Source organism: Anser cygnoides, chromosome 3, assembly GCF_040182565.1.
Source record: "Anser cygnoides isolate HZ-2024a breed goose chromosome 3, Taihu_goose_T2T_genome, whole genome shotgun sequence".
NCBI lineage: Eukaryota > Metazoa > Chordata > Aves > Anseriformes > Anatidae > Anser > Anser cygnoides.
In genome coordinates, this window is record NC_089875.1 from 121,889,972 (window position 1) to 121,907,688 (window position 17,717).

General features: G+C 54.5%; 1 protein-coding gene across 1 annotated transcript; it reads right to left on the reverse strand.

The window, feature by feature from the left end:
• Nucleotides 1-1,784: 1,784 nt before the first annotated feature.
• Nucleotides 1,785-16,202, reverse strand: LOC106049525 (nuclear GTPase SLIP-GC-like). The gene is made up of 19 exons (XM_013201876.3): nucleotides 15,875-16,202; nucleotides 14,996-15,108; nucleotides 13,673-13,762; nucleotides 13,112-13,217; nucleotides 12,428-12,650; nucleotides 11,728-11,937; nucleotides 10,871-11,122; nucleotides 10,354-10,529; nucleotides 9,631-9,649; nucleotides 9,353-9,439; nucleotides 7,562-7,667; nucleotides 7,326-7,459; nucleotides 6,619-6,783; nucleotides 5,885-6,042; nucleotides 5,038-5,170; nucleotides 4,475-4,583; nucleotides 3,719-3,855; nucleotides 2,677-2,767; nucleotides 1,785-2,443 (listed from the first exon to the last, which is right to left on the reverse strand). The coding sequence occupies exons 2-19, from the start codon at nucleotides 15,009-15,011 to the stop codon at nucleotides 2,394-2,396; spliced, it is 2,262 nt and encodes a 753-aa protein (XP_013057330.3). The 5' UTR covers nucleotides 15,012-15,108; nucleotides 15,875-16,202; the 3' UTR covers nucleotides 1,785-2,393.
• Between the last annotated feature and the right edge of the window lie 1,515 nt (nucleotides 16,203-17,717).

Consider the following 17,717-nt stretch of genomic DNA (forward strand, 5'->3'; position numbering starts at 1 on the left):
GGCCGGGAGCTTTTTGTAGGCGAGGGGGCGGGAGGGGGGGCGCCGGGCTCCGCACGCCCCCGCGGGGCCGTCCCCGCCCCGGGGCGGGGGAGACGGGGACGGGCTGGGGGGGGGGGGGGGGGGGGAAGGCAGGGCTTGGGGGGACGGGGGACAGGCAGAGCCTTGGGGGGGTACGGCTGGGGGCTGCGGAGCTGCTCCGGGCTGTGGCACTGCTCTGGGCTGTGGCACTGTCCTGTGGCACTGTCCCGGGCTGTGGCACCGTGCTGTGACAGTGCTCCAGGCTATGGCACTGTGCTGTGGCACTGCTCTGGGCTATGGCACTGGGCTGTGGCACTGTCCCACGTTGTGGCACTGTGCTACGGCACTGTGCTGGGCTATGGCACTGGGCTGTGGCACTGTGCTGGGCTGTGGCACTGTGTATGGCACTGCTCCGGGCTGTGGCACTGTGCTGTGGCACTGTCCCGGGCTATGGCACTGTGTATGGCACTGCTTTGGGCCGTGGCACAGTGCTGTGGCACTGTCCCGGGCTATGGCACTGTGTATGGCACTGCTCTGGGCCGTGGCACAGTGCTTTAGCACTGCTCTGGGCTTTGGCACTGTGCTATGGCACTGCCCTCTGCTGTGGCACCGTGCTGTGACACTGCTCCAGGCTATGGCACTGTGCTGTGGCACTGTCCTGGGCTATGGCACTGTGCTATGGCACTGCTCTGGGCTTTGGCACTGTGCTATGGCACTATCCCGCGTTGTGGCACTGTGCTACGGCACTGCTCCGGGCTGTGGCACTGCTCTGGGCTTTGGCACTGTGCTATGGCACTGCTCCGGGCTGTGGCACTGTGCTATAGCATTGCTCCGGGCTGTGGCACTGCTCTGGGCTTTGGCACTGTGCTATGGCACTGCTCCGGGCTGTGGCACTGTGCTACGGCACTGCTCTGGGCTGTGGCACTGCTCTGGGCTGTGGCACTGTGCTATGGCACTGTCCTGGGCTGTGGCACTGTGCTATGGCACTGCCCTGGGCTGTAGCACTGTGCTGTAGCACTGCTCCGGGTTGTGGCACTGTGCTGTTGCACTGCTCCGGGCTGTGGCACTGCCCCATGCTATGGCATTGCCAAGTGCTTTGGCGCTGCTGTGCGCTACGGCACTGCCATGCACTACGGCACTACCAGGTGCCATGGCACCGCCTGGTGCTATGGCTCTGCTGGGCGCTATGGCACTGTGCTATGACGCTGCCGTGTGCTGTGCCACTGCCACACGCACACTGTGGTGCTGCCATGCGCTATGGCACTGCTGCGTGTAATGGCACTACCACGTGCGATGGCACTGTCATGTTTTATGGCACTGCCACGCGTTATGGCACTGCGCTATGGCCCTGCCACGCGCTGTGTGCTCTGCCACTGTGCCTCAGGGCACCGTGCCTCAGGGCACGGAGCTGCAGGGGTCCCCACTTTGCCGTCCCTTCGCAGCCACCCCACGGAGCACAGCAGGGCAGAGCGCTCAGCCCACGGCCTGCAGGAGCTGTTGCTGCCCGGAAGCACACACGGGGAAACTGAGGCACGGAGGACCAAAGGGAAATGCTGACCTGATAGCAAACAACCGCTGTCCTCAGGGCTGGTGTGGGCCCACTGCCATCGCTCTCTGGGGGATGTAAGATGGGGAAATTGCAAAGTGCAGCTGCAGCAAAGAAAGGCAGTTTCTCGAGAGTTTTTACGAGGTTTCTCCTGAACGTAAAGCACCCAACTGAGTAGCCCGATCGCTTCTTTTGCATTTTGAAGAGTATCAGTCACACATGGCCCAAGAAGGTTTGTATTTTATTAGATTTCAGGTAAAGAATTTCCAGCCGAGTTGCACTTTCGTGGCTTTTGCTGTTTATACGCCACACAACCAATTTCTCTGTGGATGGCTCTGGCTTTAATTCAGACATAGGTGTCTTACCCTGCTGGCTTATACTTGAGAACTGATATGCATAGAAGAAAGGGATTTACCTTTATGAAGAGCATAAAAACTACACATAAACTATTAAATTTTTGTACAAATGCGATTAAACTCATCATCTGTTGTCCTATTTCCTGAAACATGTTCAAGAAAGCAACCGAGGTCTCATGGTTGCATCTCCAGTGCTCACTGGAAAAGGACAGCAAGGGGAAAAGCCCCTGCACAAGGGTGGTGACACGGGACCCACAAGGGACCCACTCCATTCTGGGTCCTTATGAGCCTGTGTTCAAGCTGCTCAGTCTAACCCCTGGCACCTTTAAAATTTCTACTTCAAGCTGGCCACCACAGCAAAGCACTGAACTGACTGGTTAAAAACAATGAAACATAAAAGCCAAAAAAAAAAATTGCTAAAAATGTAAAGAAAGCCTCTTCTTGCCGGCCTTTTTGGCCTTTTGGCCAGGCTGTCACAAGTTGTTCAGCAAATCCAGGATTTCTTGGCATTCTTCCTGCAGAACTGCAAGGAGAAAAGCAAAAAGAAACAGACTTGGTTGGCCTTTTTTTGCACAGAATGATAATAAAACAATACAAATGTACAAAATTATAAATGAATGCAAATATGCAAGGACGCTCAGGAGCTACAGATCCCAGCTGTTTTAGGACACCCCAGCTGTTTTATTCACCCCAAATCTGCTCCCCAGCCCCCTCCCACCCACCCACCAGACACGGAGAGGAGAGCTCAGAGCATACCGGGCAGCGTGCTGACCGGTGTGTCACACTGGCTGAAAATGACGCTGAGCATGCCGAGGAAGTCCTTGCTCAGCTTCGTGGTCATCTGCTCCTGCAATCAGAGAGGACGACAGCATCACTCTGATGTCGTTTGCGGAGAGAAGCTGCGCTGGAGGCCTCCTTACACAAAGCCTGCTGCAGCACTGCGCTCTGAAGCCCTTGAGCTCCAGGAGCTGCCACTGTGCACTGTTATCTGCTGGGATGGCCAAGGCTGTGATGCCAGTGACGGCAGCCTTGGCACTGGCATTCCCAAGAAACTTGCTGGGGAAGCATGAACCTGACCTTCTGCAATGCCCAAGGCAGCTGAGGAGTCGAGGAGGGGAGCCCGCACCCCCCCTAGGTGCCCATTGTCTCTGGTCAAGCCAGCGTGCCAGATCTTTGGCCAGCAGAAAGGAGCTTCCCTCAGATAACTGTGATGAACCTTGGCGTGTGTGACCGTGGCTCCAATCCATCAGGTTTCAACACACATGAATGAGTCTGAGTGGCCTGGGATGAGGTGGAGGAGAGTTCATAGGAAGCCAGAAATCTGGAGTCGAAGGGATCAAAGTAGGAAATCCCCACCTAATAAACTAAAATTTTTGCTTACTAAGAGGCCAAAGCTGGTTCTGGGGACAACCAGGGAAATTAAGCCAAACCAAAATCCAGTTTGATGTTTTCGTTTCTCAGGACAGAAAGAGACTTGAAGTGCTATACTGAGCCACTGCAAAAGTCAGACTGGAGCAAGTCCAGGCAGCTGAAGTTGATAAAGATTTTTTCACCAGAATTTCCGACAGCCGTCACATTGGTAACGTTGCGGAACAACCTGCATCTCGCCTCAAACAGTAACGACATCCCACAGGATCCATAAAATCTCCCGGAGCATCACAAGCGCTCTGCAGCGACCACCGGTTTGCGTGGAGGGCCGTCCAGCCTTTAGCTGTCTGTCACAATTTCTGCTAACCCAGCCTGGATTTCCAACAACAGTTTTTGCAGTTCCAACAACAATTTTTGCAGTGTGACTCACCGTCAGATCCTGGAACTGGCTCATCATCTCCTCCTTCGCTTTTTCGAACATCGCCTGCCGTACCTCCAGCTCGATGCTCTCTGTCAGCACGCTTTTCATATGCTTGTACGTATCCTTCCCACTTATCTTATCAGCCTCTGTTGGGTAAAGGCGGGAAACATCAGACTGCTGTCAGGAGCCCGCAGCGTGTTTGGGCAGACGAGCTGGGGTGGTCTTTGGGTGCAGAGCTCACACTGAGGCCATGCTGCCCACGAACCTGCTGCTGGCAGACTTCTACCTCCCAGTCCCCCTCTTCCTAAGCTACTTTTGCCATCCTAAAAAATTCCTTCACCCAACAGCAAAACCTTCCACAGCCACCCAGGCCTTGCCCAGGCCCAGGTATAGTTCCCCTCCGGTACCCTCGGACAAGGTCTCCACTCCCCAGCCCCACGTGCTGCTATCTCCTCCCCGGGGATGAAGAGCCTTCATTTGATCCACAAGAAAAGTGTGGTGGGTCCCACCACGGGAGGCAGCAATGGCATCAAAAATACAAGGAATTTATGCAGGGGGGTTTGGAACTCAAATGTTTTCTTCCCTACTAAGAAGGCTGTGACCTGCTGAATGCATCACTCGGAGGCACAAATTTATACAGTCTCCTGCAGCCAGCGAGAGCAAAGGCTTCTGTAGACTCCACACACAAGCTGGGAAAATGTGTCCCAGGGCCAGACAACGAATTCACAGCGTCAGCTACAGAATTAGCTGGAAAACCAGTCTTACCTTTGTAATAAGGCGTTAAGGTGCTTTGGATGGACAACACAAGGGACTCATAGATAGTCTTCTTTTTCAAAAGAATTTCTCTTTCGAGAGCTCTCATGATGACGTTGGTCTGCAGGAATTAGCGCAGAGCATTTACCAGCACCTCCAAACCCCCATTCACCAGCAGAACAAATAAATGCTCCGAGGTGAGGAGCAGGTGGAGCACACCAGGGTTCGCCCCAGCCTTTACACAGACCAGATCCCTTGGGTCTGGTCACCTGGAGTTCTCATTTACGACCTTCTAGCAGAGCATCCACCAAACCACCTCATGATACCCCAAGGATGAAGTGCGAGCTGTCTGTGGCTCAGCATTAAAAGCAATCCTGCTGCACCTGATGCTGAATAGCAACTACTGGTCGTCAGAGGTTGTACCAGACCTCCAGCCAAAGCTGCTTACACGACGCACGTCAGACTTTTCCGCATGCTGCAGCCCCTGAGCTCCTGCCAAGGGGCTGGTACCCACTCCCAGGGCTGTGCCAGGTACACAGGGATATCTCACTGGGCTTCCCCCGTTTCACACTCACCTCTTGTAAGAGGAATTTGAGCTTGGACTCATTCATATCCGTGTCCTTCGCAAACGTCGTGAATCTGCCTTTTACCTCCGTGCTGAACTCATTGATGGCGGCCTGCAGACTGGTCCTCGTGAGCGTCTGTTTTCTGCGTGGATGAGACCCAAAACTGTTAGACCCCTGTGGGCTTCCCCGCCTCACTTATTCTCTGCACGTTGCCAACCAAGGTAAGCTTCTCTTATCAGAAGACACACAGCTTCCAACTCCACCGCAGAGACGTCCTCGCTACCTGGGCTATCTGGCTGGCTCCCTCTTCTTTGGGGACTGGTAAATAAAAAGGCATTAATTTTTTTTTTATTACGCCTGAACCCATGTAAAACATGGAGCAGGAAAGGATGGAGCTGCAAATGCCACTGTAATTTCTATATTACATAGTTAATGTGGTACATCAGTCCGGATTTCAGGCAAACAGAGGCTGGGGGCTGGGGGGAATCATGGAATCATAAAATATCCCCAGCTGGGAGGGACCCACAAGGATCACCGAGTCCAACTCCTGCCTCCACACAGGTCTACCCAAGATCAGTGGGGGAAGATCAGTAGCGACTGGGAGAGAGATGTGGAAGTTGCTGAGACGTGTAAGTCAATTAGAAGCTTTGCCTAAGTAAAAGAATTGCAGTTGGACATTTTTAGCTTGCCTCAGTGAGTAGACAATGTAATGCTAGCTTAGGTTTTTGACGGAGGAAGAGATAAAGACCCAAGTGCTTCCCAGACAAGGTTGCCTGCAGATGGCTTTCCAGGAGAACTCTTTTCTTGGAGTTTCCAAGAAAATGTGGCTTGGTTCCTGCTTGCCCACTGCTCTCACCTGAATATGTTTGCAAACATAATATCAATTTCTGTGTAGATAGGCTCAGCCAGGCAGTTGTTGATGTCTACACGATGAAAGACGCGGGACACGTACACCCCGTTCCTCCTGCACACGGCTTTCAGGGTCCTGTGGAAGCCTCTGGACTTTTCGCCCATCTGCAGAAGGAGGAACACAGCTAGTGTGAGCAGAGCCACCAGCAGCAGCGCTGCTCCCAGGGCCAAGCCCTTCACGTGTAATTGCAGAGCTGCCTAAACTACTGGTAGCAAATGCCACGGTGAGAGAAAAGCAGGAATTAAATGATGTCCTGTTTTAACCTTTGGTGCCTCCTGCAGCGTGCCTGTGTTTGCTCAGGGTGGATAGCTCTAAAGATGGCAAAACTAGGTTGGGGTCTAAGCCTGGAAGATGCTCATTTCAGCTGTTTAGAAACACATCATCACTTAGTGTCCCCCCTATATCAAGGAAAAAAGATCTCTGCAGGATGAGTATGCAGCTGTAGGGGCATGTCTTTAACATGTCTGTGTTTTTTTCCCTTGACTCAAGCTCTCATTTCTAAGCCAAAGTAACACTGAGTAGCAGCAAGAACTTACCCTGTCTCTTACCCGCAGACCTCAAAGCATCCGTCAGTGATTAATGAGTGAGAGAAACTCAGCTGATGGTGATGGAAATTGCAAGACAGAAAATGAAATAATCCTATCCAGCCTCAGAGCGTGGGGCAGACCTGCGCCACTCACCGCAAAGATCTTTTCAATTTTCCTCTTGTATGAGCTTTTGGCAGACTTCACCCCCTTGATAAGAGGCAAATCCATCAGGTCAAAAATGCTCTGAGCGATCCTCTTCAGCTCCTGGATCTTCGTTGACACAAACGTGTTAAGCCCGTCCTGCTGCGCGGTTGGACCCTGGAAAAGTGGGACAGCACAAGCCTTGACACAGCTGCTGAGTGCAAGGTCAGCACACTCCAGAAATGCCCTCACTGGAGCATCCTGAGCAGCTCAAATCTAAACCAAGACCACTGAGGGGGAAGCTAGAGCCTGCCTCTCACTGGCACCACGTGAGAGGGCCAAGAAGATGAGGAAGATGAGGAGATAACAGGCAACGGGACTACACGGCTGGCAAAGCTTGCTCAACCTCTGCAGCTTTCTTGCTTTTTCATCCTCTCCAAAGAGAGCCAAGCAGCTAATCAGAAAATGGGTTTGGATGCAGGCCTTGGCCTTGGCGCAGCTTCACAGCTGGGTGAACCAGGCAAAAGGCATCCCAGGGATGCTCCTCTCCTCCTGGCATTGCTGAATTTCTCCATGCAAGCAGCAAACCTCTATTTAGGTCACTTCAGGATAGCAAGGGTAGCTTTGCGTTTGTTTCCTGAGAAGGATGAGCTACCCGGCCCCACAGCCACAGAAGGAATGGGATGGTGGCAGCGTGCAGGGGTCGCAGCCACACGTACCGGGCTGAGCTGCACGGCGTGGTAAACGTCCACCAGGGAGAAGATGACAAGGATTTCCTGCATGTTCTCTTGCAGCTGATTTCTCTTCATGTTCAGGTACAGCTTCCTGATTTGGTCCCTTAGTCTGGAGATTTCTGAAAGAGAATATAAAAGCAACCTTTATTGCTTTCCCACCACGAATGGAAATCGGTGCACAGGCAGGAGGACTTGCAGCAAACACACAGCCCACTCCTCACCTGTATCCTCCTCCATGAGGACCGTGGGGTTCCAGTACTCCTTGGCACTGACGGTGAACACCAGGTCCGACTTCTGCAGCACCTCTGTGTCGCTGGGCAGTCTCCTCTGAAACACAAGAGCGTGCAACGTGAGCGTGCAACAGGTGCCTGAAGCAGCGCAGGGCCCTGCACCTTCTGCTCTCGACTTCCCTCTATGGACCTGTCTGCCTGGCTTTTGTTGTGTGGGGAAGGGAAGGCTACAGGAATGTTTGCGCTGTGGGCAAACCAGGATGCAGCAGTATCTGCATCGGCTCCACGTCCAACCGCTCCTTGAACACCCCCAGGGACGGTGACGCCACCACCTCCCTGGGCAACCCGTCCCAACGCCTGACCGCTCTTCCTGAGCAGAAATGTCTCCTCATTTCCAGCCTGAACCTCCCCTGGCACAACTTGAGGCCATTCTCTCTGGTCCTATCACTGGTTACCTGTGAGAAGAGGCCGACCCCCAGCTCCCCACACCTTCCTTTCAGGTGGTTGCAGAGAGCAATGAGGTCTCCCCTGAGCCTCCTCTTCTCCAGACCAAACACCCCCAGCTCCCTCAGCCGCTCCTCACAGGACTTGTGTCCCAGGCCCCTCACCAGCTCTGTAGCCCTGCTCTGGCACGCTCCAGGGCCTCGATGTCCTTCTGGTAGTGAGGGGCCCAAAGCTGAGCACAGCACTCGAGGTGCGGCCTCACCAGAGCAGAGCACGGGGGGACGATCACCTCCCTGCTCCTGCTGGCTGCACTGTTCCTGACACAAGGCAGGATGCCGTTGGCCTTCTTGGCCACCTGGGCACCTCATGTTCAGGCGACTATCAACCAACACCCCCAGATGTGGCTTTCCAGCCACTCTGCCCCAAGCCTGTAGCGCTGCGTGGGGTTGTTGTGGCCAAAGTGCAGGACCCAGCACTTAGCCATGCTGAACCTCATCGCATTCACCTCTGCCCATCGACCCATCCTGTCCGGGTCCCTCCGCAGGGCCTTCCTACCCTCTGGCAGATTGACACTTCCCCCCAGCTTGGTGTCATCTGAAAACGTACTGAGGGTGCTCTCAATTCCCTCATCCAAGTCATCAACAAAGATACTAAAGAGGATGGGCCCCAACACCGACCCCCAGGGAACACCGCTGGTGACCCGTTGCCAGCTGGATTTCACTCCGTTCACCACCACTCTCTGGGCCTGGCCGTCCAGCCAGTTTTTATCCCAGCAAAGGGTGTACATGTCCAAGCCATGGGCTGCCAGCTTCTCCAGGAGAATACTGTGGGAGACCGTGTCAAAGGCCTTGCTGAATGATGTTTTAAAGGCTGTTGTGCTGTCACGGGCCAGCCTTCTCACGCAGACAAACCCTGATGCGGGAGCCTATGTAATTGCCTCAGACCTCGCTGTATTTGTACTGGTGCATTGTACTGGTGCAACCAAGAACAAGGGTGCTGGTGCGAGCCACATCCACGGACAGATTGGGCAGGAAGGAGGAGACACGCAGCCCACAGCTGCATTTAAAGCTAGTCAGTGACAGAAGGGGCTCATAACAGCAGACAGAGGATCACTGGTGCAGCTGCCACAGGCCAGCACCTCTCTTCCAGGTGCCCGATAATTTGATAAACCTGGCCACAAGATATTACCTAGATTAGAAAGTTAGATGTTGCCATTTTTGTTTTCATGGCAAATGGGAAGAAAAGGAGGCAAATACACTGCATGGGAAAAGACACGTGCACAAACATTAGTACTGTAACAGATGCATTTGTTACCAAAATAAAAAAGCTGTACTCTACCTGCATCCTGTCCCTTATTGCTCTGGTCTTTCTTGTTTTCAGGTCTCTTTTCGTCTCCAAAATGGCATCGCGCGTTGTTAGATCCTTCTAGATGGCAAATGATAGAGAGTGTTATGAGAATATTCCCCAAACCACCAAACTTCACCTGCACGGAGGCAAAGCTGCTAGCAAGCCTGCAGGATGCTGGTGGAGCCTGTGCAGTGGCCCCACCAGTTGGAATATGCAATCAGAAAAGGAATTTGGTTTTTGGCCACTGAAAGCAGCCAGCAGGTACTTACCGGTGCACTGGGATGGTTCCTGGGAAATGAAAAGGAGAAAAAAAAGACTTTAAGTAGGTATGGCAAAGCTGAACCCTAAAGCATGTCCTTCAGGGACAGCACGCAGCACAGCTGGCAGCAAAATGGCAGCCCATAATGACATCGACATCACCGGGTTTCTTGGCTTACAAGAGGCCCAGGGACACGCCAGTGCTTAAGAGCTCTAATCCTTTAATTTGGCCTGTTACAGAACAAGGCAGTACCTTCAGACTCCTCTGAATTACAGGTGTGCTGGGATCCCCAACAGCCTAATGCAGGTGGAAGGAAAGGGCAAATCCCCCAGACCTTTTGGGCAGGGAGACATCAGCACAAATGCCAAAGGAAGCGGATGATGTGCCTTGGTCAGAAAGACAGCAATAAAAGCAGAGGGGATGGGGCAGCGCCGAGCGTGGAGCTGAGGCAGAAGAGCAAAGGGGCAAAATGAGCCTGGGAAAGGCAGGCATGGTGATAGGGTTGTGCTGTAAAGAGCTCTGGGTGCTAAGGTTCTTGAATGCGTAGGAAAAATAATGAAAATATCAGTGGGAATGGTTCGTTACGTGGAATGCCGTTTTCCATGCACAGGGTGGGTAGGACACACTATGAATGAGACCTGGAAGTGCCATGGGTAAATAGCATCCAGCCTGCTCTGATGGAGGCACGAAGGCTTCTCTGCCACCCTGACAAAAGGATGGAGCTGTTCTTTACCTCAGGTACTCATCCACGTTAATCTTATCCATCTTGGTGACCACAAAGGTGATATCGCTGCACTTGCCAATCATGCAAGCTGTAATCGCCTCTTTCAGCATGTTTTCATGTGTGCTGGCCCCAAAAACGCGTTCAACATCAGCAACGACCCAAATGGATGTGCACTCCAGGATGCTCTGGGGGGAAAGAGAGGAGAAGAGTCAGATGGGACACGGAAGCACCGAGGACACCGAACCAGGAGCTAAGGCCTGAAAGCGCTGCATCAGTGCCCGTGCCAGGACGGTGGTTGCAGACATGGCCCCGGGGGGGGCTGCCTGAGCTTGGACATCCCATGGCTCTGCTGGTACGCTGCAGGAGAGCTTGGGGCATCCCACTGCTGCAGAGGGAGCACACAGCCACTACCTGCTCGGCTGTGGCTTCTTTCCCTTGCCACCAACCCCTGGTCTTTTTGCAGCCTCCCTTGTGACAAGACCAGAGGGCTTCCCACCCCCCTGCACTGGTCCCACCTGCCAGTCACCTCTTTCCACATTTCATCCCTCTTCTTGTTGGAATCGCCCATCCCCGGGATGTCCACAAAGATGACACCTTCAGGCACGAAGTCAGACGCGGGAAGGGTCACTTGCACATACTTGATGAGGGGCCAGAGCCGCATCTGCTCGTTGCAGGGGGCTGTGTTCGCCTCCTCATCGGAGGGATTCTCCGCCTTGATCCCCTCACTGCCCTCCTGGTTGCGGATGTACGGGTCCAGTTTGTGGGAGAGAGCTTCTGCCTGGAACACCATAAGCAAATTAACGTTTGCCCTCCATTAATGGTCTCAAATTGTGCAGGGGGAGGTTTAGATTAGGATATTAGGCAGAATTTCTTCATAGAGAGTGTGGAGGAGTCCGCATCCCTGGAGGTCTTTAAGAGATGCATGGCCGTGGCACTAAGGGACATGGCTCAGTGATGGGACTCGGGAGGTCAGGTGGATGGTTGGACTTGGCGACCTTGAAGGTCTCTTCCAACCTAGGTGATTCCGTGATTCTATACAGAAATAAAACCTCCAAGCAGCCTGAAAAAGAGCAAACCGCCAAAACAGCGCAACAAGCTGCACAAGGGACACGCTGGCAATGAAGTGTCTTGTGTGCACTGAGAAGTACCGTGGCAAATAAACACGCCGACCACGATGCCTCAGCAGATAGCACAGTGGCAAGCGATGCCTGGCAGAGACTCTCTGCAAGTAGAAAGTGTGCAAGCAACCACTTTCCTCTGCAAGCAATGGCCCCAGCACCGTGGCAAAGCTCTGGGTGCTTCCGAGGAGGTTTGTGCAGCGCACAGGCTGCGGCTGCAGCAGGAAGAGGGCTGGACAGTCCTGGAAAACACCCATGTTCTCACCTCTGTCGTTGTCAGAGTAATAACTCTGGAAGAGGGAATAGTGATGGCAGGCTTGGCTTTCATCAGATCTTCATAATTCCTGTTCTCTGCTCCTTCCCCGTAGACAGCCTGCAGCACTTTAACGGCGTGTTGTACATCGCTGTCACGCTCACCATCCTCTCTCTCCATCTCCAGGAGCGTGACCAGGCTCCTCACCTCATCCATCCACTCCTGCCACGGTGGAGCAAGGAGCACGTTATTCAGCAGCTTGCTGGGGCAGGAGCGGCTGCAGTTGTGACCAGCAGTGGGAAGCAGCAGCACAGGGGCTCCCAAGCACAAGAGTGGCCAGAGACCTTCACTCCAGGAAGGAGCAGAGAGGAGAAACCTACTGCTTTCCCTGGTCTTCCCTTGGGTTTCCCCAGACAGACCATAACATGGGCTGCAGGAACCTCCTGCAGATCCACAAGATCCACAGGCTGCCCCGAGAGGGGCCGGAGGCTGCTCCTTGGAGAGCTCCCCGAGCCCGGGGACGTGGGGCTGGGCACCCTGCTGGGGCAGGAGGCGGGGGAACAGGGGCACCCAGCTTCAACCATGCTTGGATTCAGTGACCAAGGTTCAGCACTGCCCACCAGCACCCAGCAGGTCTCAGTGCACGAAGGTGACCCAGCAGTGCTGAGAAGCTGCAAAAAAAGCCCCTTCCACTGCAGAGCCCCAGCCTTACCTCGTTGGAGAGGAGAAAAATATTGGCTTTGTACTCTTTGCTCTTGCAGGTGCTGATCTGAACCTGGCAGGAGGTGCACGCGCGTGTCCCTGACACCGGGAGGAAGAAGCGCTCGTGGAGGATGGCGTTGAGCAGAGTGCTCTTCCCCGCGCCGCTGCTTCCAAAGAGCCCGACGCGGATGGGGTCGAAGGCAAGCTTGGAGTTGAGGGTCGTGATGCGTTCCCTAGGAGAACAGGCATGAGAAAAATGTGGATTCCACCACAGCAGATTCAAATTTCAGGGGAGTTTTCGCCTTGCTAGATGCAATATCTCCACCCAAAGGACTTATCCCTAAAGCACAAACCATGCTCTCCATCATCCCTATCCGTCCCTCATTTGCCTGCCCCTAGCCCTGGGGAGCCCGTGCCTAAGTGGGAGCAGCTCCAGAGCTCAGCCCTGATGCCTCCCTGACCCCTCCATGGAATGCCAGCAAAAAAAATTAATCCTCCTTACAGCAGGAAGCTGTCAGAGCAAAACCTGCTTCGACCCTCCAGAGTGATCCTGGTGGCAATTCCCAGTTTCAATTTTCTGCCTAGGAGCTGGTGCCCACCAAAGCCCCGGAGCACAGCTGAGCCTAGGGGATGGACGTGGCACATTGCCCAGGGGAAAGCAAGGTTGGCGGGGTCACACTGGCCGCATACTCACCGGAGATAGGCCAGGTGCCCAGGCATGTCCTTCATAAAAAAGAGGTGGGTTATCTTCTCACACGAGGTGGTCAGGATTTTTCTGACCCTGTCCTCCATCTTCTTGTCTGGAAGGGAGAGGTGTTGCACGGTCAGGCTGCAGCAAGCGTGTAGGAGCAGGAGGTGGGTCTCCAAAGGAAGCAGCCCCAGCAGCCCACCGTGAGCCTCAGGAGGAGGCTTTCACCCCTGGGAGCTGGGATTATTTACAAAATTTGCATTATTTCTACCGAACGCAGTTTGATGGGGAAGGTACCCAGTGCCAAGGTGCTTTTCTTCCAGCGAGCAATGAGAATGAGTTGCTGCTGGCAGAGGGGAGCGCTACGGGGTACTCTGGCTCCTCAGGCAGCACCAAGATTGCTCCACTGGAGTCTGGGGAGCGGATCTTCCGTGGCAATGCTCAGAGCAGCTGCAGCCTGCTTGTCCCTCTCCTTCCACCACAGGCAGGGCTCTGGTCCCTCTCCAGACCTTGCTATGTTTTAGGCATGGCTCTGATGCCACCAGGCAGGTGGCTTCCCATACTCACATTTCTTGAGAGTCTCCCTTTCCTCCTGCTGGAAAGCCCCTTGCATTCGCGGTCTCTTCGGGGTGACCTCAGCTGCATTGTTTTCTGCACCTTTTCACATTGAAAGGATATCACCGTTATTATCATCACAGCCTCTCCACGTGTAAAAGCCTCACAGCAAACAGCCTGATCCATTCCTGGCATTGAGAGAAATCAGCCCTCACAGCCTGAACTAGGGTTGCTGCGGCACGTGAGGGTGAAGGTCAGATCACCCAGCTGCAGGTTTGGACACTTGATCGTTACCTGAACAAACCCAAGCCCTAAAGGCTGGGTGGTGACCACGTACCCTGCCACAGACATGCGTGCCAAGGCAAGCAGCTGCCAAAACTCCATGGCCTGGGGTCACCAGTGCTGCCCGTGGCTTCCCAGGGCAGCCAGAGATCTTCATATGCGGTGTCTGCACACGGGAACCCAAATCCTTCCCCTCTGGCATCTTTTCCTAACCGGCTTTCTCTGCACAGCCCCAATAGGGATGTGAATCTCTCCCCCCAACACCCCGAGGACAGCGTTTGCCCGGGTGGGGACACTACAGCAAACCATGCAGCAGCCCCCAAATTCCTTTGGCGAGGCAAACGGCTGCTGGCTGTGGTTTGTGTTAGATGTTTAAGGAAAGAGCAGAGCAGGGCTGGCAAGATCACTGTCTACGGCCAGATCACAACACAGGACACATCTCACCTACATATATACAGCATATGTAGTGCAGGTTATCTTCCCCTGCACTCGTCACCCATAGCTGTGTCCTCGTTTGGATAGCTGCTTCAGGCAGGTAGGAGGCTTTACACTTTGCACTGCAAAGAAAAGCTACAGAACTGGCCCTACGTTTGTAAAAATCAGGAGGCGAGTGAAAACAACTTGTAATTTTTGTGCAGGAATGGTGTCAGGAGCCTTGCGGACATTTTCACTTCCTGCCTACAACTGGGTGTGACTCGTCTTTGTGTATATTGTTTGTTTCTGACTCCTGCTTTTCTTTTTCTTTTTTTCTTTTTTCCTACTATCAAGCTTCAGGTTTTGCAAGAAGCAGTGCCACAAAGCTAGGTCCCCGAAATGAACGTATGTTCGGGTGAAGACGCCTTTGCACAGCCCTGCTCCCCTGCGATGATGAAGGAATGCACTTTAAAGAGAAACGGTGGCTTCCTGGGTCCTGGCATCTAGCTAAAGACGGAGAGCTTTATCCTCAGCAAGCGAAAGCAAGCCAGATTGGTGTGAGCTGCTGGGAATGGGGAGGGAAGGGCAGCAGAAGCCTGTCTGCAGGAGCGGAGGGGACGGCCAGGGGCACCCGCTCACCGTGACTCTCTGCCATTTCAATCTCCTCCAAACTCTTCCTCGGTGCCACGTCACTCCTACTTTCCACCAGCAAACTGAACTGGTTACGACCACCTCTGTACTCCAAGAACTACCTGGGGAAATAAAAAGGAAATAATTATGAATTTTGCAGCCTGCTTCGCGTCACCCACGCCCTTGCACGACCTGGGGTAGTGGCTGGTGCTGGCGTGTGCGGCTTCCTGATCTGCACTGCCCTGCGAGAACAGCTCGGGGCTGGCCCAGCACCTGCTCACACCCTGCACGAGAGCCATGCAGTTCCCATGACATTGTGACACCACCCCAAAGGACACTCCCAAGCTGCCTCCTTGCCGTCGGACCGCAGAAATTAAGAAATGGCTGGATTAAAACCGCCCAGGGCTGCTGTCTGGCCGGACCTGCTCAAAGCCCTCCTGCCCCGCGCCATTCCTGGGCACCGCATCCTGCTGCGAGCAATAACAGCAGTGCCCAGACAGGACACTCACTGATTTGCTTGTACGGAGGTCGCCCTGGATTTCAACCAAGAAACCCCACGTGCCTCTCTGCGGTGTTGTGTGCGGGTTAATCGTCAACCCGCACACGCTAGCTGGCAAGGCGAACGCGCATCCCGCAGCAGGCAGCCAGCTGTCCTAGCAAGGTCATTTATCACATCTTCCCCTCGCCGCCAGTGCTCAGGCAGGCAGCACCAACCCACAGCCCCTGCTTCACCCCGAGCGTTAGCCTCCGTGACTGTTGCAACCCCAATCAGCCGCCCAGACTAATTGAGATAAACTCCAGCCGGCGCTGGCACCGTGCGGCAAGGGAGCGCGCTGCCAGCGCCCACGGACGGACGTGGTCCTGCCCCCCGCGGGCAGCTTTTCTCACCTGTGCTCCGTGAAAACTTCCAGCATCCAGGTGTGTTCGACCAGGAAGGAAGCTGCCACGGGCTTTGTCCACAGAGCTATCGGAAAGCTAACGTTTTTCTCCCCCCCCAAAAAAAAAATCACGAGCCAAAGCTCGACGCCTTGGCTTCCTGTTGCCGTCTCGCAAAAATGGTGAAATGAAAGTTGCTGCAGCAATCCTGCCCGTGCCACTCTCCACGGCTTTGGCCCCCGGCCAGCTTCCTCCTGCCCTGCCTCCTCTCTGCGTGGTTCACATTTCCGTGACTGTCCCCTCCATGCTCACAGCAGTGCCCACACCCTTGTACCCTGGAGCGATTTTTGCTCCTTTTCCTGGAGCCGGGTGCCTCACCGCGCCTGTCCCAGCCTGCAAGCAGCCCCAGGGCTCCTCGGCTGGCAGATGACAAAGCCCGGTATCACGGTGCAGCAGTGCCCGTGGCCTCGTCCTTCCACCTCCAGGCCTTAAAGCTAGAAGCAGAAAGCCCCCTCTGCTCCCCTCCCGCGAGGGCTTTCCACAAAGGTTTCTGCTTAGATTTTTTCCTGTCTTTGCCTCTGCATTCCTGTCCTCCCCACTTCTTTTTTCCTCGGGGCTCCACCCAGAGCTCTCCATCTCCTGCGAGCTTTTCCTAGGCTCCTTCGCCATAGAAGCGCTTTCCTCACTGTTAAATGCTCCAAAAAAGCTTTGCCAGCGCCGTGAACAAGTTCTTTCGCACGTTGGTGCAGAACTTCCCGGGCTCCGTTTTGTGGTCGTTGCCCTTTGTCCTGTCCCCACAACGCGCGCTAACCAGCCCCGTTTTACAGGCAGCCGGCCCTTTTCTACCCTTTTCTGCCTCTCCTGGCTTTGTTCCCCCTGCACGCCCGTGGTTCTGCAGAGCTCTGCAGTTTCTGCACCTTCCCTTTCTGGGTGCCCTGGTTCCACAAATTTCCCCCCTGCAAGGCGCAGCCTTCCTGCCGGCGGTGCCTGCGTTTTGATGGCTCACCAGCTGCTGTGACTCAGGGAATTGCTTCTCCTCGTCTTCATCCGTCTTTTGCCACGTCTGTGCCATGTGTAGCGTGTGTCAGCCCGTGTCATGGTTAGCAGTGACTGGGGAAGGGAATTGTCTGACACGACGAGGAGTGACGGCTCTAAACTCGGAGAGGGCAGGTTTAGGTGAGGCATTAGGAGGAAATCCTTTCCTTTTGCTGCCTGCCCCGAGGAGCTGGGGGTGCCCCATCCCTGGCAGTGCCCAAGGCCAGGCTGGATGGGGCTGGGGGCAGCCTGGGCTGGGGCTGGGGTCGTGCCCTTGGCAGGGGGTGGCACTGGGGGGGGTTTAAGGTCCCTGCAAGCCCAAACCATTCTACAATCCTATGATTCTATGACTCTCATGGGAAGGGTTTCTTTTATTTCTGGTTGGAGTTTGGAGCCACCCCTGGTCCTTCCCTGGAGACCTAGGAGGAGATGAGGGCTCTGTCCTTCCTCTGAGCCCCCCGAGTGGTGGAAGAGCCACCTCTGCCTCCAGCCGAAGGAGCCCAGCTCTCCCTGCTGCTTCTCATAGAATCACAGAATGGTTTGGGATGGAAGGGACCTCAAAGCCCCCCCAGTTCCAACCCCCTGCCACGGGCAGGGATGCCGCCCACCAGATCAGGTTGCCCAGGGCCTCGTCCAGCTGCCCAGGCCTCCTTGAACACCTCCAGGGATGGGGCATCCACGGCTTCTCCAGGCAGCCTGTGCCAGTGCTTCACCACCCCTCTGAGGGAAGAATTTCCTCCTAACCTCTCATCTAAATCTCCCCTCTTGTAATTTAAAACCATTCCCCCTCGTCCTGTCGTTATCTGATTGAGCAAAGAGT

Bases quoted from the DNA above. Each gene is read 5' to 3' on its own strand.
- LOC106049525 (XM_013201876.3), bottom strand. The intron at 7,460-7,561 runs GTGAGGAGTGGG...ATTCTCTTTCAG, and splicing joins CCTCATGGAGGAGGATACAG to AAATCTCCAGACTAAGGGAC. The intron at 6,043-6,618 runs GTGAGTGGCGCA...CTCCTTCTGCAG, and splicing joins AAATTGAAAAGATCTTTGCG to ATGGGCGAAAAGTCCAGAGG.